We start from the raw sequence: 22,207 nt of genomic DNA, 5'->3' as shown, positions 1-22,207 counted from the left end.
CAGCTACCGAATAGAAAATTTAGCCTCCAAAAAGTTTATTCACTTTTCAAGGACATAATAATTATGTAGAACTATGAGGTGCAGCCCACTGTGCCCAGAACTGTGCAGGACTTTCAGGCAAGGCAAAGAAAGGAGAAGCCCACTTCTGAAGAATTAAAAATCTAATTAGGTAGCTCAGTTCCTGGCATGCTTGAAGGCAGTCAAATATTGGTTGAAATAGTGAATGCCGTAATGATGACTATATACATAAATGAACCAATAAAACAATACTTAGTCAACAAACATTAATTCATGTGGAAGGGACTATCAGTGCTTTAGATTTAAAAGAGGGGAATTATTGCTGATTCACAAAGGAGATGATCTGAGCTCAGACTTAGAGAAAGTTTAGGCAGAGATATGTTTCTTGGGATGCTTATTTTAAGACTTGAAATCAAGATAATCAGTCATAGGGGAATTCCCTGGAGGTTCAATGCTTAGGATTCCAGCACTTTCACTGATGAGTGGGTGGGTTCAATCACTCATCAGTTTCAGTCAGTTCAGTTCAGTCGCTCAGTCGTGTCCGACTCTTTGCGACCCCATGAATCACAGCACGCCAGGCCTCCCTGTCCATCACCAACTCCCGGAGTTCACTCAAACTCATGTCCATCGAGTCGGTGATGCCATCCACCATCCCATCAGCAGAACTAAAATCCCACAAGCCCTGAGACCAACAACAAACAACAAGTTATCAATCATGAATTAAAGCAGTTTAGTTTCTGAGACCCTCAACTGTAACATAAACATCATATACACTAGCAAAAAGCAGACTTTCTCACACTGATTCGCAAAGAACCAATGGTCTTAATTCGAGTTGGTCACATAGGCAAGTGGAAATGGTTAGTTACTACTAGTAGTAATAATGGCTAACATTTACTGTGGATGTAGTATATGCCAGACAGCATGCTAAATGAATTATCTCATTGATCCTCAAAGCAATCCTCACACTCAAGGAACCTGAGGCTTTAGTGAAACTAAATAACTTGCCAAGGATGCACAGGAGTGGCGCAGTGGGAAGGAGAATAAGGTTTGAGTTACACAGTTAGGGCAGGCTGTAAGATGACTTGCAATTTTTGTTCTTTAGGAGAGAGAAGGAAAATGAAGAATAAAAACAACCATAAAAAGGGTTCAAGTAAAAACCTATGGCATGAATGGCTTTCATTCTAGACTTAATTGGGCCAAGCTGGGGCTCTGGCCTCTTTCAAATCTACTTTAAATAGACTTAGCTGCTCAAAATTTTAAACAAATACATACAATATATTTCTCTGCCTTTTCAATTTTAAATCAGATTCTGTTTTGTATAGCAGGGCTGAGCCCCCAGCCATAAGAAAAAGACACGTTACAGACTCACACTTCTAAAATGAAGCTCCTTGTCCTCAAGGGTCAAACCAAGACAGAGGAATGAGGTGGGTGAAAATGTCTTGAGAAGAATGACCACGTGCCAGGGGTAACACAGAAAGGGCCTTCTGGGTTGGAAGTTTGACTTGGGTCACACGGGGTATAAATGTGATTCATGTTCCTGAAGGCCAGATTCCAAGGTAGCAATGTGGTATAGTGGAGCAAATGTGAGCGTTAGGAGCATGCAGACATGGGCCCACAAACCCTGGACTGGCCTCTTATTAGTGTGACCTGAAACACTTCAGTGTCATTGCATTTATATGTTGAAGATGAGTATAGTATCTCAAACCTCACAACAACCCAACAAGATGATAATCTTTATAGCAATTTTACAGATGTGAAAACTGAGATTCAGAGGGAGACATTAAATTACATAAGACCAAAATATGGCTCCAAACCACTGGCTTTTCCATCATATTGCGTTGCCTAAGCTCACTTGCCCCCCTAGTTTCACGTAACCTCTTTGAACTGTCTCTCTAGTCTCCTCTAGTTGGTTTACCTGAAGAGATTGAATGAAAAATTTGAATTCCCCGAACAGGATGTAGCAGAGTGGAAGACAGAATCCACCAATGCTAATCAGAGATGAAAAACCTGCATTGCATAATTTGTAGAGCAGATACACAGTTGAAATAATTGAGACTGAATGTAAAAGTTCTTGAGTTAAGGCAGATCACTCACTCACCATTCTATATCCAGGTCTTCTTCTCTAATAATTTATCAATTAATCATGATAACCCAGAGAAATATTTTCCATAAAGATATCATAGATTAGCAGGTCTGATCAATGCTACAGACTTACTTGGCCCCCTGATAATCTGTTTCAACTAGTTAGCTGTGAGAACATGGATGAACTCCTTGACCTTTCTGGGTCTCATTTTTGTAATATATATAAAGGAATATTGTCATTTAGCTCAGAAAGTTTTTATGAGAATGAGTATAGGAAAAGCACTTAAAAGTATGTAGTATGTGCGACATCCATGTTTTGGTTTTACATTCACCCAATGTGGACCACATTGTCTTCTGTGGAATTCTGACCAAAGCAGCCCAGACTTAGATGCCTAGCTAAGTAGACAGCCATTTTTTCTGTATTCTGGTATTTATAGGGTATGAGTGTACTGGTCTCAGCAGTCCCCTAGTGTCCTGGGACCAGGGATCCTGACCTTCCATTTGGCTTTTGCCCTCAGCTCTTTGCCTGTTCCAGTCAGCCATGGACACAACTCTTAGCAGAGGGCACACACTGCCGGAGACTGGGCTCAGCACACAGTCTGTCATGGGCTCTGAACCACAGCCCGAAACACTGCCCCAGTTCATCCATGGTCCCCTCCCAGGGCACGGACCCACTCTGAACCCTCCAGATCTCGTCACCAATCTTTCCTTACATGCCACAGCCCTCTGCTGCTGCTGCTAAGTCGCTTCAGTCATGTCCAACTCTGTGCGACCCCATAGACGGCAGCCTACCAGGCTCCGCCATCCCTAGGATTCTCCAGGCAAGAACACTGGAGTGGGTTGCCATTTCCTTCTCCAACCACAGCTGTATAGCTTCTGTTAAATTAATTAAACAAGGAGGCCATTAGACTGAGGTGGATCTAATACCTTAGCCACCTTTGTGAACAAACCAAAACCTAAGTCTTTAAGGGTCTCAATGTTAAGAAATAAAAATCTAAGGGCAACTAATCACAAATAGCCAACTAGGATTTCCCAAATAAGACAACCACTATGGCTACATAGCTATTGGTTTTATAGCCAGTGAAATAATATCCTTGCTTTGCTTCCACCTCTTTTCAGTAAAAGTCTCCCCCCTAACCCCACCAACCCCTGCCCCCTGCTCCTGTCAGTACAGTACTCCTAATCTTCTCGGTTTTGGTGCTGCTGAATTCAAATCAATTTTTGCTCAAATAAACTCTTAAAATTTTTAACATGCCTCAGTTTATCTTTTAACATGTTTCAGCGTCCCATCGCTGAAATTTTGCTTCAAGGAAGAATGGGGCCTACACAAGTCTTTTAAAGTTCCCAAACTTGGTCACACGGCAGAAACTCTTGGTGAGTTTGTTAAAAGTATAGATTCTCAGGTCTGATCCCAAACCTGCTGAGTTAGAATCTCCAGGGGATGATACCAGGACGTCTGTTTTAATAATGAGCTGATGTCAATGCACCTAGTCCGACTCCTGTTCATCCACTGGTATTTGGGAACAAAAGTGAACTAAATTCGGTCCTCTTCTGTGTGTGTGTACTGTCTGACTCAGTGATTTCTATTTTTCTGGAATCTAAGTTCTTTGACTTGCCTTCTTTTCAAGTGCAAATGCTCTTGAGTATTTCATCAGTGGCGCATTTGTATCTCAGTCTCACACAGAAAGGGAAAGCAGACATAGAAAAGGAAGTTTGCTGCTCCCTCCCAGTGTACCTCTAGCCTAATTCCATGCTCCAGTTCCCTCTGGGCAGAGTTCGATGGTTGTTCCTAACTACAGACAGTCTTAGTTCCACAGCTAGGCTTCTGGGGAGCAAACGCTTTAGTTACATGTGTTACACAAGTCCAGCTTGCACTATCTTTTAATAAGGTTACTGGAACTCGAAGGTCAATTTTTTTTTTAGGTACAACAGATTTATCATTGCCTTTTCCCTCCAAAAAAAAGCAATTACAGTATGAGTGAAGAATAACGCCAACAAGATCAATGGTCCTTCCCTCCAAAGATGCATGTATGTCAGTCTGCCACAGTTTGGGGCTCTGGCCCTGACTGTCCCTCCATCTGAAGCCTTTGCTCATTCAAAAGCATGACTACAATCATTCCAGTAACAGGTTAGCAACTCTGCTTTCCCAGACACTCACACAGAGGTGTCAACACATGATGGTTTCTTTCGCTTGGGAAAGCCTGCAAGTGGCTCGGCTTCCCCCTAACTTTAGATGAGGGTGTTATTTCCTACAGGTGGCCCTGGCAGCTGCTGCTATCCAACCTCAGCTGAAGTCCTTGTCGAGTTTTGTTTTGGATGAGTGCAGTCAACATGTGGTGGCTTGATTTTGACTTCTCTGGGGGTGGACACTTCCAACTCTTGAATGGCCAGAGAGCAGCATGGCGAGTGCTGGGTCGTTGAAACACTTATATAGTTGTAGTCTGTACTATGTCTGGGTCTAAGAAATCTCCAGGAATTTCTGCTACACAGACCTTTCACATTTCCAGGACTTTCCCAGTGTGCTGGCTCACTCCGGCAGCTTTCCACAAGACTTTCTGGATTAATTTCTCCCCTGAGTCTTCTCTGTAGCAGATCTTGAACTCCTGTGCCATTGAGGACACACCCGACCTTGAACTCAGGAAGTGGAGTCAGAGCAGTTCTTCTAAAGGCCAAAAGAGCTTGTCCTATCCTAGAGGCATTTTGTATTCTAATAGACCTTTTCCAGCTCTAATCACACTAACAATTAAGGAACCTCTGCAAAAGATATGGGAAGAAAATTTTAAAGCAAAGAAAAAATAACACTTTGCCTTTGAATTATATAACATTTCAATTTAAATTACTCACTAGTCAAGTCTCTGTTTTCATCCGTGGTTTACTGTGTCATTCCACATTTCTCTTCCCTCTGTAAATCACTGAAAAGGCAAGGAAGGGAGGAAGCCACAAAATGCATTAGGATGCAGACATTTTCTTAAGTTAAAAAGCCCTCAGATGTCACTGAGGTTCAGATTAGCGTTTCGATTTGAAATGCTATTTTTGTAGCACTTCACAGCAAGTAAGCAGAAAAGTAAGATAAACTGAACCATTCAAAGGGCAAGAAGAAACTGACCATCAGGTTCTAACTAAGCAGGATGTTCTCTCTCCTGCTTTGTGAAATGAATCCTCCCCGAGAGTCCCTTGGAGCTCAGACTACTGACCCTAGACAAAGGACTTTCCTCTCCACCACCAAGCCTTTTATTTACTGAGCTTACTTTGAGCCTGTCATTGGGTCTAACAATTTATAACAATTCATAGCATCTTATGAGAAGTTTGTTCCAATTTTTAGATGAGGAAACTTGTACTTAGAATTGAAGCACCTTGCCTAAGGGAAAGGGACAGTGGCAGGATTTGAATGCAGATCTGTCTCTTTAAAAATCCATTCATGCTGTTGAAAAGCTTTAGGATAATCCAAGAGTTGCTGCTGCTAAGTCACTTCAGTTGTGTCCGACTCTGTGTGACCCCATAGACGGAAGCCCACCAGGCTCCCCCTTCCCTGGGATTCTCCAGGCAAGAGTACTGGAGTGGCTTGCCATTGCCTTCTCCGAATCCAAGAGTTAAGCAAGACCAAAAGCCTTAGACCAACAAGATTCCTAAGGCTTCCCTTAGCGTATCTAGAGGCCCCATGCCAACTAGGAAGTAGTCCTGTGTATAGAGAGGATACTAGTCCTGTGTATAGAGAGGAGAAATGCTGAAATTGGATAGCAATTTAGAATTTCTCCCTTAATACAAATACAGCAAATTCTACATGATATAGAGATCCCCAAATAATCATTTTTGAGAGTCTTGCAGAATTTTTACAACAATTAAAGAAAAGGTCAGATCTCTTCAGGTTGAAGACTGAAACTCACTAAGAAAGGAGAAGTAATAATCAAGACCAACCCAGAGGGACATAGCAAGTGGACAGCAGTGACCTAGAGAAGTGCTTCTCAAACTTGGAGAGTGTCAGAATCACATGGGAACCTGATAGAAACACAGGGGCCCATTTCATCAGGCATGGGTTCCTACATCTTTTGCTAGCTCTCCAAGAGATTTTGATACTTACTTGGGGATTTAGTAACTCTGTGTGGGGCTTAAAATTATACATTTTGAACAAGGTTTCTGGTGATCTCAAATAGCAAGGTCTAAGAGTGATGGTTTTCAAGCATTTTTTTTTTTTAAAGTATCATCTCTTTAACAAAATCTTAGGGAAGACCAATATATAACACACCATTCTTCACCTCCTAGGGATCCCCAAGATACTTCTACTACCCCTCTGTGGCTCAGGAGAAATATTGAATTAAAACCGCCATAATACTGGAAAGATGTTCCAAGAATGCAGACCCAGGCCCATGTACATTTTACTGAATATCAGAGCTTATGGTCATTAGTACTTTGGGAGTTTTTTTCAAGTAATTATAATTTAGAACTTTCCTCATGATTTATTTTTAATAAGCCAGGTCTGTTTCCCTGTAATCACTGGAAATAGAAACCCTTTAAAAATTAATAGGGATTATTCTAATTTCAGAACTGCTGGTGGGGCTTCCCCCGTGCCTCAGCAGTAAAGAATCCTTCTGCCAATGCAAGAGATGCAGGTTCAGTCCCTGGGTCAGTAAGATCCCCTGGAGAAGGGAATGGCAATCCACTCCAATATGTCTTGTCCAGGAAATCCCATGGACAGAGGAGCCTGGTGGGCTACAGTCCATGGGGTCGCAAAGAGTTGGACATGACTTAGTGACTAGACAACAATAGCAGGTGGGGCAAGAATTAGAAAATATGTGTCTTCTGTGCTCAGAGAAGTAATGAGCTGGGAGAGGAAACAGAGAACTGGCAGCAAAGAGAAGCATGTGTCCTACCGGTGGAAGGAAGTGTTGGAAGGGAGCTGGCCCAGGCTGGAAGGCTATCCAGTGGGGTTTGCTCATAGGAAGACTTCATTTTCTCTTAAATCCTCTGAAGTCAGCCATGTCTGACTGTGTGTGTGTGTTGTGTGTGTTTACGTGTCCAGTCTGTATTTTGGGTTTTATAATATTCCCTAGGGGTATTCCCAAGGCCTCAAATCAAGCAATCCTCCTAGAAGATGGTAGCCAAGATTCCTCCTGAAGCACCACATGCTACTCACTGGGTCAGCACACACAGCTCTGTGCTCATCTTCACAGCCCCAAGCCAAGGGTAGCCCCCATGAGGCCCCTGGAATAGCCTAGATGGGATCAGTCCTCAGCACATCTGAGTGGCAGTGAGGGTCACCTTTACTCCAGATGCCCTTTGAGCACCTGTTTACCTCTGCTGGCCATGTCCACCCATGCAAACTGGAAGCAGACATCTTAGGACTATGCAGACTTTTAACAGATTCTAACACCTGACTACCAAAAGTGTGGTCAGACCAGCAGTATCAGTGTCACCAGCATCACCTTGGCCTTGTTAGAAGTGCAAAGTCTTAGATCTTTCCTGAGTGAAGTCACTCAGTCGTGTCCAACTCTTTGCAACCCCTGTGGACTGTAGCCTACCAGGCTCTTCTGTCCATGGGATTCTCCAGGCAAGGATACTGGAGTGGGTTGCCATTTCCTTTTCTAGGGATACTTCCAAACCCAGGGATCGAACCCGAGTCTCCTGCATTGCAGGCTGACGCTTTACCGCTGTGCCACCAGGGAAGCCCTCCTACACCTACCAAATCAGAATCTGGTTTAATAAGGTCCCAGGTGATTTCTATGCACAATAAGCTTCAAGAAGCTCTGCTCTAAAGCAGCAGTTCTTAGCCTCGGCTACACCTTAGAATCACTTAAGAAGTTTTTCCCTGGTGGCTCAGATGGTGAAGAATCTTCCTGCAACGTAGGAGATCTAGGTTTGATCCCTAGGTCGAGAAGATCTCCAGGAAGATCCTGGAGAAGGGAATGGCTGCCCATTCCAGTAATCTTGCCTGAGAAATCCCATGGAGAGAAGAGCCGGGTGGGCTACAGTCCATGGAGTCGCAAAGAGTCTGACATGACTTACCAACTGAAAAACAACAACAAATTGACTACTTTTAAGCTCTCCAGGTGACACAATGTACAGCAGGACTAGGAACCACTCTCTCGAGTGAGGCATGAATCAGTTGCTTCTCTGAAGCGTATTTTTATTTTCCTGTGGGACCCTGGAAGACTGAAATAGTTTCAGAATCCAGTGGAGTTCCTCTCCACTGGTGGAATCTGAGGGGAGGCAATGTAAGAGGGGAGAAAGAGTTATGCACGAGAAGAGCAGGGACCCCTTAAATCACAGAAAGAAAGCATTTGCCTCTGTAATTGAAGAGTCCATTTGATTCTGACTTCATTAAGTCACCCTGAAGAACAACAATGAAGAGATGGAGCCAAAGTAAAAAACAGCACACAGTTGTGGATGTGACTGGTGATAGAAGCAAGGTCCGGTGCTGTAAAGAGCAATACTGCATAGGAACCTGGAATGTTAGGTCCATGAATCAAGGCAAATTGGAAGTGATCAAACAGGAGATGGCAAGAGTGAACACTGACATTTTAGGAATCAGTGAACTAAAATGGGCTGAAATGGGTGAATTTAATCCAGATGACCATTGTATCTACTACTGTAGGAAATAATCCCTTAGAAGAAATGGAGTAGCCATCATGGTCAACAAAAGAGTCCGAAATGCAGTACTTGGATGCAATCTCAAAAACGACAGAATGATCTCTGTTCCGAAGCAAACCATTCAATACCACAGTAATTCAACTCTATGACCCAACCACTAATGTCGAAGAAGCTGAATGGTTTTATGAATTCCTATAAGGCTTTCTAGAACTAACACCTAAAACAGATATCCTTTTCATTATAGGGGACTGGAATGCAAAAGTAAGAAGTTAAGAAATACCTGGACTAACAGGCAAATTTGGCCTTGGAGTACAGAATGAAGCAGGGCAAACACTAGTAGAGTTTTACCAAGAGAACGCACTGGTCACAGCAAACACCCTCTTCCAACAACACAAGAGAAGACTACACATGGACATCACCAGATGGTCAAACTGAAATCAGATTGATTATATTCTTTCCAGCCAAAGATGGGGAAGCTCTATACAGTCAGTAAAAACAAGACTGGGAGCTGACTGTGGCTCAGATCATGAACTTCTGATTGACAAATTCAGACTTAAATTGAAGAAAGTAGGGAAAACCACTAGACCATTCAGACTTAAATAAAGTAGGGAAAACCACTAGACCATTGATTACCTAAATCAAATCCCTTATGATTATACAGTGGAAGTGAGAAATAGATTCAAGAGATTAGATCTGATAGACAGAATGCCTGAAGAACTATGGACAGAGGTTCGTGACAATGTACAGGAGGCAGTGATCAAGACATGTCCAAGAAAAAGAAATATGAAAAGGCAAAATGGTTGTCTGAGGAGGCCTTACAAATAGCTGAGAAGAGAAGTGAAAATCAAAGAAGAAAAGGAAAGATATACCCATTTGAATGCAGAGTTCCAAAGAATAGCAAGGAGAGATAAGAAAGACTTCCTCAGTGATCAGTGCAAGGAAATAGAGGAAAACAATAGAATGGAAAAGACTAGAGATCTCTTCAAGAAAATTAGAGATACCAAGGGAACATTTCATGCAAAGATGGGCTCAATAAATGACAGAAATGGTATGGACCTAACAGAAGCAGAAGGTGTTAGGAAGAGGTGGCAAGAATACACAGAAGAACTGTACAAAAAAGATCTTCATGTCCCAGATAATCATGATGGTGTGATCACACACCTAGAGCCAGACATCCTGGAATGCGAAGTCAAGTGGGCCTTAGGAAGCATCACTATGAACAAAGCTAATGGAGGTGATGGAATTCCAGTTGGCTTATTTCAAATCCTAAAAGATGATGCTGTGAAAGTGCTTCACTCAATATGCCAGCAAATTTGGAAAACTCAACAGCGGCCACAGGACTGGAAAAGGTCAGTTTTCATTCCAATCCCAAAGAAAGGAAATGTAAAAGAATGCTCAAACTACCACACAGTTGCACTAATCTCACATGCTAGAAAAGTAATGCTCAAAATTCTCCAAGCCAGGCTTCAGCAATACGTGAACCGTGAACTTCCAGATGTTCAAGCTGGATTTAGAAAAGGCAGAGGAACCAGAGATCAAATTATCAACATCCATCAGATCACTGAAAAAACAAGAGACTTCCAGAAAAATGTCTACTTCTGCTTTATTGACTATGCCAAAGCCTTTGACTGTGTGAATCACAACGAACTGTGGAAAATTTTGAAAGAGATGGGAATACCGGCCTACCTGACCTGCCTCCTGAGAAATCTGTATGCAGGTCAAGAAGCACCAGTTAGAAATGGACATGGAACAACAGACTGGTTCCAAATCAGGAAAGGAGTACGTCAAGGCTGTATATTGTCACCCTGCTTATTTAACTTATATGCATCATGAGAACTGCTGGACTGGATGAATGAAGCACATCTGGAATCAAGATTGCCGGGACAAATATCAATAAGCTCAGAGATGCAGATGACACCACACATGGCAGATAGCGAAGAAGAACTAAAGAGCCTCTTGATGGAAGTGAAAAAAGAGAGTGAAAAAGTTGGCTTAAAACTCAACATTCAGAAAACTTAAGACCATGGCATCTGGTCCCATCACTTCATGGCAAACAGATGGGGAAACAATAGAAACATGTGGATACTTTATTTTCGTGGGCTCCAAAATCACTGCAGATGGTGACTGCAGCCATGAAATTAAGATGCTTGCTCCTTGGAAGGAAAGCTATGGCCAACCTAGACCGCATATTAAAAAGCAGAGACATTACTTTGCTGACAAAGGTCCGTCTAGTCAAAGCTATGGTTTTTCCAGTAGTCATGTATGGATGCAAGAGTTGGACTATAAAGAAAACTGAGCACCAAAGAATTGATGCTTTTGTACTGTAGTGTTGGAGAAGACTCTTGAGAGTCCCTTGGACTGCACGGAGATCCAACCAGTCCATCGAAAAGGAAATCAGTCCTGAATATTCACTGGAAGGACTGATGCTGAAGCTGAAACTGCAATACTTTGGCCACCTGATGTGAAGAACTGACTCATTTGAAAAGACCCTGGTGCTGGGAAAGATTGAAGGCTGGAGGAGAAGGGGATGACAGAGGATGAAATGATTGGATGGCATCAATGACTCAACAGACATGAGTTTGAGTAAGCTCTGGGAGTTGGTGATGGACAGGAGCCATGGCGTGCTGCAGTCCACAGGGTTGCAAAGAGTTGGACATGACTAAGAGACTGAACTGAACTGAAAGAGCAACAAAAAATTTCTATATTATCCATGAGAAAAATGACTTACCCATTCCAAGTGTACTTCCAGAGCATGTTACTGTAATAAATAAAAACACAAGCATTTAAAATAGATTCATTGATGTATTTGAGATACAATTTAAGAAAGAATAATAGGAAAGTGAATGAAGAATGAATAAGAACAAGCATGTATAATGAGAGGAGACACCTGCTAACAGTGTCAACTTGGATAAGTCATTTCATTTTTCCATGGCTCACTTTGTTAGGTGGCAAGAATAAGAATGCCAACCTCATAGGGATGTTATAAGGATCAGTCAAGCTAATGCACATAAAGCCCTTAGAATAGTGGCTAGCACACAACACTCAATAAATATTAATCATTGTTATCATTTACAATATCATCCTAATTATAAGATTAAGGCATCACTGAAATTGGGGAAAGAAATACCAAAAACCAAAACCAACAAACTTCCCCCAAATGCATGGTTTTTATCAAGGAGCCAGAGCAAAGACAGATTCCCTGAGTCTGGACACCCAAACCTTACTAAAGGGCAAAGACTATAGGCTTGAGATGGCACCCCACCAAAGGATATTAGAGTTCCAACTAAAAAACCATCAGAGAAAATGTCTCTCTAAAGGTTAAATTATGAGTATGAAATAGAAGAAGAAGCAAAGACTTCAATCACTCACCTACTGGCTGTACTATCATAGAGAAACACATAAACGCTTTTATTCATTCTTTTTTTTAACTTAAAATATATAGGGCAACAATTATATGCAAAGTACTGAGAGTCTAAATATTGCCATTAGCAAAGAAGATTGACATTTAGCAAAAATTACAGACATTCAACTCACAGAAATATGGTGTGGTGACAATAATGTGCGCTGTGGTTATAAAGGAAAGAGAGAGATGAACTCAGCCTCTGAGAACTGGAGAAGACTTCACAGAGGAGGGGGAGTTTGGGCTGGTGGAGTTCCCTTGGTGGATGTGGGACAGAATTCAGGCAAAGCGAGGAGTGCTGCATTAGCCCAGAAGCACGATGTGGCAGGGTATGCATGTGTGGTAAGGGCAGAGGGGTGTGAATGATTCCACGTGACTAGAGAATAGAGCCCTGTCAGTAAGGATGTCGCGGAATGAGCCGAGAACCGTACTCTCCAATACAGTAGCCACGCACCACGTGTAGCTATGAGCACTCCAAATGTGGCTGGTCTAAACTGATATGTGCTGTGTTAAACAAACACACACAACATTTTGAAGACTTATTATGGAAAAAATACAAAATTTTTATATTGATTCAATGTTGGAAGTTAGAATATTGTGGATATATCAGTTCAGTTCAGTCGCTCAGTCGTGTCTGACTCTCCGCGACCCCATGAATCACAGCACGCCAGGCCTCCCTGTCCATCACCAACTCCTGGAGTTCACTCAAACTCCTGTCCACAGAGTCGGTGATGCCATCCAGCCATCTCATTCTCTGTCGTCCCCTTCTCCTCCTGCCCCAATCCCTCCCAGCATCAGAGTCTTTTCCAGTGAGTCAACTCTTCTCGTGAGGTGGCCAAAGTATTGGAGTTTCAGCTTTAGCATCAGTCCCTCCAATGAACACCCAGGATTGATCTTCCTTAGAATGGACTGGTTGGATCTCCTTGCAGTACAAGGGACTCTCAAGAGTCTTCTCCAACACCACAGTTCAAAAGCATCAATTCTTCGGCGATAAGCTTTCTTCACAGTCCAACTCTCACATCCATACATGACCACGGGAAAAACCATAACCTTGACTAGACGGACCTTGGTTGGCAAAGTAATGTCTCTGCTTTTTAATATGCTATCTAGGTTGGTCATAACTTTCCTTCCAAGGAGTAAGCGTCTTTTAATTTCACGGCTGCAATCAGCATCTGCAGTGATTTTGGAGCCCCAAAAAATAAAGTCTGACACTGCTTCCACTGTTTCCCCATCTATTTCCCATGAAGTGATGGGACCAGATGCCATGATCTTTGTTTTCTGAATGTTGAGCTTCAAGCCAACCTTTTCACTCTCCTCTTTCACTTTCATCAAGAGGCTTTTGAGTTCCTCTTCACTTTCTGCCATAAGGGTAGTGTCATCTTCATATCTGAGGTTATTGATATTTCTCCTGGCAATCTTGATTCCAGCTTGTGCTTCTTCCAGCCCAGCGTTCCTCATGATGTACTTTGCATATAAGTTAAATAAGCAAGGTGACAGTATACAGCCTTGACGCACTCCTTTTCCTATTTGGAACCAGTCTGTTGTTCCATGTACAGTTCTGACTGTTGCTTCCTGACCTGCATACAGGTTTCTCAAGAGGCAGGTCAGGTGGTCTGGGATTCCCATCTCTTTCAGAATGTTCCACAGTTTATTGTGATCCACACAGTCAAAGGCTTTGGCATAGTCAATGAAGCAGAAATAGATGGTTTTCTGGAACTCTCTTGCTTTCTCCATGATCCAGCGGATGTTGGCAATTTGATCTCTGGTGCCTCTGCCTTTTCTAAAACCTGCTTGAACATCTGGGAGTTCACGGTTCACATATTGCTGAAGCCTGGCTTGGAGAATTTTGAGCATGACTTTACTAGCCTGTGCGATGAGTGCAATTGTGCGGTAGTTTGAGCATTCTTTGGCATTGCCTTTCTTTGGGATTGGAATGAAGACTGACCTTTTCCAGTCCTGTGGCCACTGCCGAGTTTTCCAAATTTGCTGGCATATTGAGTGCAGCACTTTCACAGCATCATCTTTCAAGATTTGAAATAGCTCAACTGGAATTCCATCACGTCCACTAGCTTTGTTTATAGTGATGCTTTCTAAGGCCCACTTGACTTCACATTCCAAGATGTCTGGCTCTAGGTCAGTGATCATGTTATCGTGACTATCTTGGTCGTGATGATCTTTTTTGTACAGTTCTTCTGTGTATTCTTGCCACCTCTTCTTAATATCTTCTGCTTCTGTTAGGTCCATACCATTTCTGTCCTTTATCGAGCCCATCTTTGCATGAAAAGTTCCCTTGGAATCTCTAATTTTCTTGAAGAGATCTCTTGTTTTTCCTATTCTGTTGTTTTCCTCTATTTCTTTGCATTGATCACTGAGGAAGGCTTTCTTATCTCTCCTTGCTATTCTTTGGAACTCTGCATTCAGATGCTTATATCTTTCCTTTTCTCCTTTGCTTTTTGCCTCTCTTCTTTTCACAGCTATTTGTAAGGCCTCCTCAGACAGCCATTTTGCTTTTTTGCATTTCTTTTCCATGGGGATGGTCTTGGTCCCTGTCTCCTGTACAATGTCACGAACCTCTGTCCAGAGTTCATCAGGCACTCTATCTATCGGATCTAGTCCCTTAAATCTATTTTTTACTTCCACTGTATAATCATAAGTGATTTGATTTAGGTCATATCTGAATGGTCTAGTGGTTTTCCCTACTTTCTTCAATTTAAGTCTGAAATTGGCAATAAGGAGTTCATGATCTGAGCCACAGTCAGCTCCTGGTCTTGTTTTTGCTAACTGCATAGAGCTTCTCCATCTTTGGCTGCAAAGAATATAATCAATCTGATTTCGGTGTTGACCATCTGGTGATGTCCATGTGTAGAGTCTTCTCTTGTGTTGTTGGAAGAGGGTGTTTGCTATGACCAGTGCGTTCTCTTGACAAAACTCTATTAGCCTTTGCCCTGCTTCATTCCGTGCTCCAAGGCCAAATTTGCCTGTTGCTGCTGCTGCTGCTGCTAAGTCACTTCAGTCGTGTCCGACTCTGTGTGACCCCATAGATGGAAGCCCACCAGGCTCCCCCGTCCCTGGGATTCTCCAGGCAAGAACACTGGAGTGGGTTGCCATTTCCTTCTCCAATGTGTGAAAGTGAAAAGTGAAAGTGAAGTCGCTCAGTCGGGTCCAACCCTTAGCGACCCCATGGACTGCAGCCTACCAGGCTGCTCCATCCATGGGATTTTCTAGGCAAGAGTACTGGAGTGGCTTGCCATTGCCTTCTCCGAATTTGCCTGTTACTCAGGGTTAACTAAAATATATTCAAATTAATTTTGCCTATTTTTTTACTTTTTTAATGTGGCTAATTGGAAAAGACTCTGATGCTGGGAGGGATTGGGGGCAGGAGGAGACGGGGATGACAGAGAATGAGATGGCTGGATGGCATCACTGACTCGATGGACATGAATTTGAGTGAACTCTGGTAGTTGGTGATGGACAGGGAGGCCTGGTGTGCTGTGATTCATGGGGTCACAAAGAGTCGGGCACGACTGAGTGACTGAACTGAACTGAACTGAAATGAATAGAAAATTTTACATTTTCAGGCTTACATTAAATTTCTGTTAGTACAGGTGTAGAAAGCTAGAAGGAGGACAGATTGTAAGGGATGTTAAATGCCATGCTCCTATGGAGCAATGGAAAACTTCTGAGAATTTTGTAGTGTGAAAGAAAGACAATTGGGTCAGTGTCCTGGAATAATAACTCCAGCGATAGTATGAAGACTGGTAAGAGGGCAGGAGGACAGGACTGGTGTAATAGTATAGGGGAGAGGTAGTGAGACCCTGAGGTACTGAAGTAGCTATAGGAATGAAGAGAAGTTGGATTTAGAAACCATCACGGAGTGAAAAGAATGGAGCTTGGAGACTGCTTAGATATGGAAGGTGAGGGAGAGGGGAAACTGACTCCAGGGTTTTCAGCCTTGAATACCTGAAACAAGGATGATGGGAGATGAGAAACTGCATGGGATCAGAAGTTCCTTTTGGTCTTGAGGAATTGAAATGCCTGGGGTGTATCTCTAAGTAGAGATAACATGTTTGAATACGGATTTAGAGATGAGAAGAAGAGAGATTTGGGAGCCTTTGAGTGTCAGTTTTCTCATTTATAAATTGGAGAAAATAAAATCTGTTGAACCTACCTTATAGAGTTATTTGAGCATCAGTGAAATATTGAATGTGAAAACACTTGATAAATTTTGAAGCATTATGCAAATACAATGAAGTATCATTATTGACCTGTAGGCTCTGCTTCCTCAGAGCTCATCTTCAACCCAACAACCTACTCCTGTCCCTTCTCATAGGGCCATGCTTTGGGCCAGCTTGTCCTCTGGACAAGATAATGAAAAAGCAAGGATTCAGAGCATGACAGCCAAGGATAGTGAGAATACCCCCTGAAGAGGAACTGGCCTTGTTCCATCACCAGGAGCCATCTTAAACCTTCTTGTCACCTACACATAACTGGAAAGTTTAGATTCTGGTTACTAGTAAAGCTTTCTAAGCCAACATTTATTACTCTTCCTGCATTCTGCTGCAGAGTTACAGGACCTCATCATCTCTTTATTTTATAAATATATGAAAAAAACATGACAATGCCCTGGGCAAGGAGCAGAAGGTGCTGGAATACAGAGCAGGAGAATTGCTCATCTTTTTCTGTCAGCTCTGGTGAAATGGCAGTTGCTGACAGTCATGTTTTGTGATCACAGACTGTCTGCCCACTCATATTTCCAAACCCAACTTGTGACTTATAAATTTGTTTTTCTCTGATCCTCCAACTCTCTCTCAATCATAAGTCTGAATCTGTGCAAATAAAGGTTCAAGTCTCTTAATTTCAAATAGTCCATGTTGTCTGTCATTACCTCTAACCATGGTAAAAACCTATCTTCAAATCTCAAGGCAGAAAATTGTTTTAAATCTGTTTTACTGTTTAAGCAAGCATCTGGTCCTTTTTCTGAAGAGAGGGAAAGGGATGAAAGGAGTTCCTCCAAATCAAATTATAATAAAGCATCGCAATTCCAAAGGAGCTTGGGGTCCCCTGTTGCCAGAATCTGCCTAGAGGATGTAGAAACGTCATGCCCTTTTTTATCTTCCTACATAGCAAAGCGTGATTGCTCCTAGCCTTCATTCACAGACTGAGTCAAGGGTTAGTTTTAAATGAAGGGTCATAACTTTCTCTACCTGAATATATTTTTTTGGGACAGAAAGTAAGCTTCAGTCCTGTCTCAGCAACTGGTGAGACCATCACAGTATACACATCCCCGCAGGGTATCTCGGTAACGTCACAGAAACTGAGGCCAGCGCTTGGGGCACATGTGAAAATGCCTTTGGAACCATGGAGGTCGGTGCTGTAATTGGCAGAGCCCCTGGAGGCCTGCCAGTGGATCCGGATGCCATTAGGGCCCAGCCTATATAATTTCACCCCTAAAGGGCAGCAGGCACCTGAAGGATAAAACAAACACATCACAATTCCATCATCACCACAAACCTAGCCTCTGTTACTATGGGAAACAAGGTAAGTGTCCTACTCTAAATAACAACTGATTAGAGCAAGTTGGGAGGGTATCAAGTTCCTTCTGTACTGGGCCACATGATTGGAGATCCATGTGTGAGGGTGAGGTGGGGCATGGGTTTTCAATAGAGAACAATGGTGAATCTAAGTACTTGGCAGATATGAAGGGTATATGACTCAAACTTTATGAGTCAAATACACAGAATCCTTGTCAAGATCCTTCATAACATCCTACCCATACTACCCATAATATGATTTTTGTTGTTGTTGTTTAGTCACTAAGTCATGTTTGACTCTTTGCAACCCCATGGACTATAGCCCACCAAGCTCATCTGTCCATGGGATTTTCCAAGCAAGAATACTGGAGTGGGTTGCCATTTCCTGCTCCAGGGGATCTTCCCAACCTGGGGACTGAAACTGCGTCTCCTGCAAGTCTCTTGCATTGCAGGCGGATTCTTTACCACTGAGCCACTGGGAAAGCCCATAATGATTTTAGTGGGATTCAATTTAGATATAATTAACTGCATTCAATCCCTTGGACAGGAAGGAGATCCAACCAGTCCATTCTAAAGGAGATTAATCCTGGTTGTTCATTGGAAGGACTGATGCTAAAGCTGAAACTCCAATACTTGGCCACCTTATTTGACGAGTTGACTCACTGGAAAAGAGTCTGATACTAGGAGGGATTGGGGGTGGGAGGAGACGGGGATGACAGAGAATGAGATGGCTGGATGGCATCACCAACTCGATGGACATGAGTTTGAGGGAACTCCGGTAGTTGGTGATGGACAGGGAGGCCTGGCGTGCTGTGATTCATGGGGTCGCAAGGAGTCGGACACGACTGAGCAACTGAACTGAACTGCATTCAGCTTTAGTTGAAAAGAATTAAATTTTGCTGAGCTGAGTAACATGATCCTTGTTGCTAGTCCACACTTCATCTGTGCTAGCTGACTGGGTACTTTCCCTTTTTCCTTTACTGAATACCTTGAGCAGGCCACACATTAGGTGTCAAATGGTGGATTCCTCAGTAAACAAAATAAAGATGTTATTGTATAATAAGTTAAAAAATTCAATTACAGATAATTAGGTTCCTTTGATTCATTCTTTAAAAAAAGGTTTTTTAGGAGTGAAGGTAAGCAGTGGACCATATTTCCAGAACTAGATATCAAGGTGAGAACTTGGGCAGTAACTCTAATGAAAGAAATTATAAAGCAGATTACATATGTGTTCTGGCCTTCCCTGGTGGCTCAGATAGTAAACAATCTGCCTGCAATGCAGAAGACCTGGATTCAATTCCTGGGTTGGGACAATCCCCTGGAAAAGGGAATGATAACTCCTTCAGTATTCTTGCCTGGCGAATTCCATGGGCAGAGGAGCCTGGCAGGCTACAATCCATGGGGTCACAAAGAATTGGATACAACTAAAGCGACTACTCCAATATTCTTCCCTGGAGAATCCCATGGGCAGAGAAGCCTGGCAGGCTACAGTCCTTGGGGTCGCAAAGAGTTGGACATGACTGCTGCTGCTGCTAAGTCGCTTCAGTCTTGTCCAACTCTGTGCGACTCCACAGATGGCAGCCCACCAGGCTCCCCTATCCTTGGGATTTTCCAGGCAAGAGTACTGGATTGGGATGCCATTGCCTTCTCCGTGGACATGACTGAGTGACTAACAAATGCACACAAAGCAACTTAGCACAAAGCATGCAGCAGGTTTTAAATGCTTTCACATCATAAGCATTCCTATTTCTCTTGCTGCTGCTGCTGCTGCTGCTGCTAAGTCACTTCAGTCGTGTCCGACTCTGTGTGACCCCATAGATGGAAGCCCACCAGGCTCCCCAGTCCCTGGGATTCTCCAGGCAAGAACACTGGAGTGGGTTGCCATTTCCTTCTCCAATGTGTGAAAGTGGAAAGTGAAAAGTGAAAGTGAAGTCGCTCAGTCGTGTCTGACCCTTAGCGACCCCACGGACTGCAGCCTACCAGGCTCCTCCATCCATGGGATTTTCTAGGCAAGAGCACTGGAGTGGCTATTTCTCTTACCAATGAGGAAATAGAATCAGGGAATAAGATAAGGCAGGACAGTTTAAGAAGCCATATCTTTAGACTCCTAAGTTGAAGACTCACTCTACTACCTTTGGGATGCCAAAACTTAATTTTTTAATTTTTTTTTTTTGTCAAAAGACGTATGGGATCTTAATTCCCCAACCAAGGATCAAACCTGAGCCCCTTGTAGTGGAAGCATAAAGTCTTAACCACTGGACAGTCAGGGAAGTCCTATGAAAATTACATTTCAACTCTCCCACCCCATGCCTCAGAACAGATACAGCTAACTAGTTGTGGTACTCACGCTCCCATTAAGCCTGAGAGGCATCCCATTAATCTTGAGAGTTTTTTTGTTTTTGTTTTGTTTTCTGAAACAGTGCTCTAAACAGACACTGTAGTGGACTAGAATCATACCAGTGAAATCTTATTTGTTAACCCTGTACCACTCCTTACTTCTCCCACTATTCCTTAATTGTTTGGTCTTTGTGAAGAACAAAATACAATACTTGCTCTTGAAGCCTGTTAAAATAAGATACCATAGGAGAAGCTGGAGTGGTTTAGAAGAGAGAGGTAGTAGCACAATAATATTGAGAAACAAAAAATTCAAGTGAAATAGAATATGTGATTTAAATGCTTTCTGAAAACTCTGCCAGACTGAGTTACTCTGTGCTGCAAGTAGCTAGATCATATAAAAATCAAGCCTTCTTTCAGAGAAAGTCTACTTGAACCTTGTTATCAGGGAGTTCATTCACCAACTACCAACAGGGTTTCCCAGGTGGCACTAGTGGTAAAGAACCCACCCGTCAATGCAGAAGACAATAGACATAGATTTGATCCCTGGGTTGGGAAGATCCCTGGAGGAAATGGCAACCCACTCCAGTATTATTGCCTGGAGAATCCCACGGAAAGAGGAGGCCGGTGGGATACAGGGCTACAGTCCCATGGACAGAGAAACCTGGCCGGCTATAGTCCAGGGGGTCGCAAAGGGTCAGGCACAACTGAAGCCTCAGAAGCTTTGAGGTTCTGAATCAAGAGGAAAATTGGAAACATTTTAGAAAGTAATCTGAATTTATCATGCAAGTTTGGTGGAGATGCAGCATGCTTTTAAATGAGATGGAAGGGCTTATGTCTGGATCTGTAATAGTCAAGGTCCTTGTTGATACTCTAGAACTAGAGTCTAGATTTCACTTACTGGAGGAGTAACTTTGGTAGGCGCAGTCCGCAGTCAACCCAGTGGCACTAACCGCTTTTACTGCCACTGTGTAATTGATGCCACATGTGATGCATCCCAGGAGGCAGTGGTTTTGATGGGTGTGACACTTTGACTGTCCCGTGTGTGACTGCAGAACCGTCACATAGGTTAGGGCCCCAGTCCCAACAGTCCAGCTCACGTTGATTACTGATTGAGTGACCTGAGTTACTGTCAGACTGGCTGAGCAGCATGGCGCTCAAATGGGGAAAAAGAAAAAATTGGGAATTTATTTCCACTAAGGGTTATTTGTGAAAAACAACCAAGCATGGTATTCCGTTTCAGTTAGTATCCTAGATTCCTCAAACCTTTAACTGTTAATCAAAATATCCTTAATAACTATAAATGGAACATAACTTTAAAAAATTGTGAATCATTGTATTGTGACTTATATGACATTGAACATCAACTATACTGCAATAAAAAATTTAAAAAAACTTTAAAAATGTCCTTTTGTTAAGCAAAATCTCATTCTCTCTGATATATTATTTAACATCACTGTATATAGCAATTGCTTTCCCAAACTGGCTGTGGGTAATTAATGTGAGGTTCTCCCCAACTTTTTTCAGTATAAGAAAGAAATCCTTTGTTGTTCTTCAACTTTAATGATTCCAGTTGAAAATTTCAATGCAATGGTTTCATTTAACTCTTCTCCTAATATGTATTATCACATTTGCTATAAAACGTGTTTTGCCTTTTTCATGCATTTCATAGTACATAGTTGATTAGTCAGTTCAGTCACTCAGTCGTATCCAACTCTTTGCAACCCCATGGACTGCAGCACGCCAGGCCTCCCTGTCCATCACCAACAACTGGACCTTGCTCAAACTCATGTCCATCGAGTTGGTGATGTTATCTGACCACCTCATCCTCTGTTGTCTCCTTCTCCTCCTGCCCTCAATCTTTCCCAGCATTAGGGTCTTTTCCAATGAGTCAGTTCTTTGCATCAGGTGGCCAAAGTATTGCAATTTCAGCTTCAGCATCAGTCCTTCCAATAAATATTCAGGACTGATTTGCTTTAGGATTGACTGGTTTGATTTCCTGGCAGTCCAAGGGACTCTCAAGAGTCTTTCCAACACCACAGTTCAAAAGCATCAATTCTTCTGCGCTCAGCTTTCTTTATAATCCAACTCTCACATCCATACATGACCACAGGAAAAAACATAGCCTTGACTAGATAGACCTTTGTTGGCAAAGTAATGTCTCTCTGCTTTTTAATATGCTGTCTAGGTTGGTCATAGCTTTTCTTCCAAGGAATAATTTGGAAATCTTTTAATTTCATGCCTGTAGTCACCATCT

At 42.6% G+C, this 22,207-nt stretch overlaps 1 protein-coding gene across 1 annotated transcript in view; it reads right to left on the bottom strand.

Moving 5' to 3' along the window:
• FNDC7 (fibronectin type III domain containing 7) overlaps window positions 1-22,207 on the bottom strand; it is a 39,329-nt gene that overhangs the window by 363 nt on the left and 16,759 nt on the right. The window contains exons 9-13 of the mRNA XM_055401423.2: window positions 20,852-21,106; window positions 17,290-17,550; window positions 11,414-11,443; window positions 4,384-4,703; window positions 1,871-1,933 (exon numbers count right to left, since the gene is read on the bottom strand). Coding sequence (XP_055257398.2) covers window positions 1,871-1,933; window positions 4,384-4,703; window positions 11,414-11,443; window positions 17,290-17,550; window positions 20,852-21,106 — 929 coding nt within the window. The remainder of the gene's footprint in view (window positions 1-1,870; window positions 1,934-4,383; window positions 4,704-11,413; window positions 11,444-17,289; window positions 17,551-20,851; window positions 21,107-22,207) is intronic.

Source organism: Moschus berezovskii, chromosome 4 (genome assembly GCF_049115385.1).
Source record: "Moschus berezovskii isolate FMDL1 chromosome 4, NW_MosBer_1.0, whole genome shotgun sequence".
Classification (NCBI taxonomy): domain Eukaryota; kingdom Metazoa; phylum Chordata; class Mammalia; order Artiodactyla; family Moschidae; genus Moschus; species Moschus berezovskii.
Note: the sequence above shows the minus strand (reverse complement) of the source record. Positions and strands in the feature narration are given on the sequence as shown.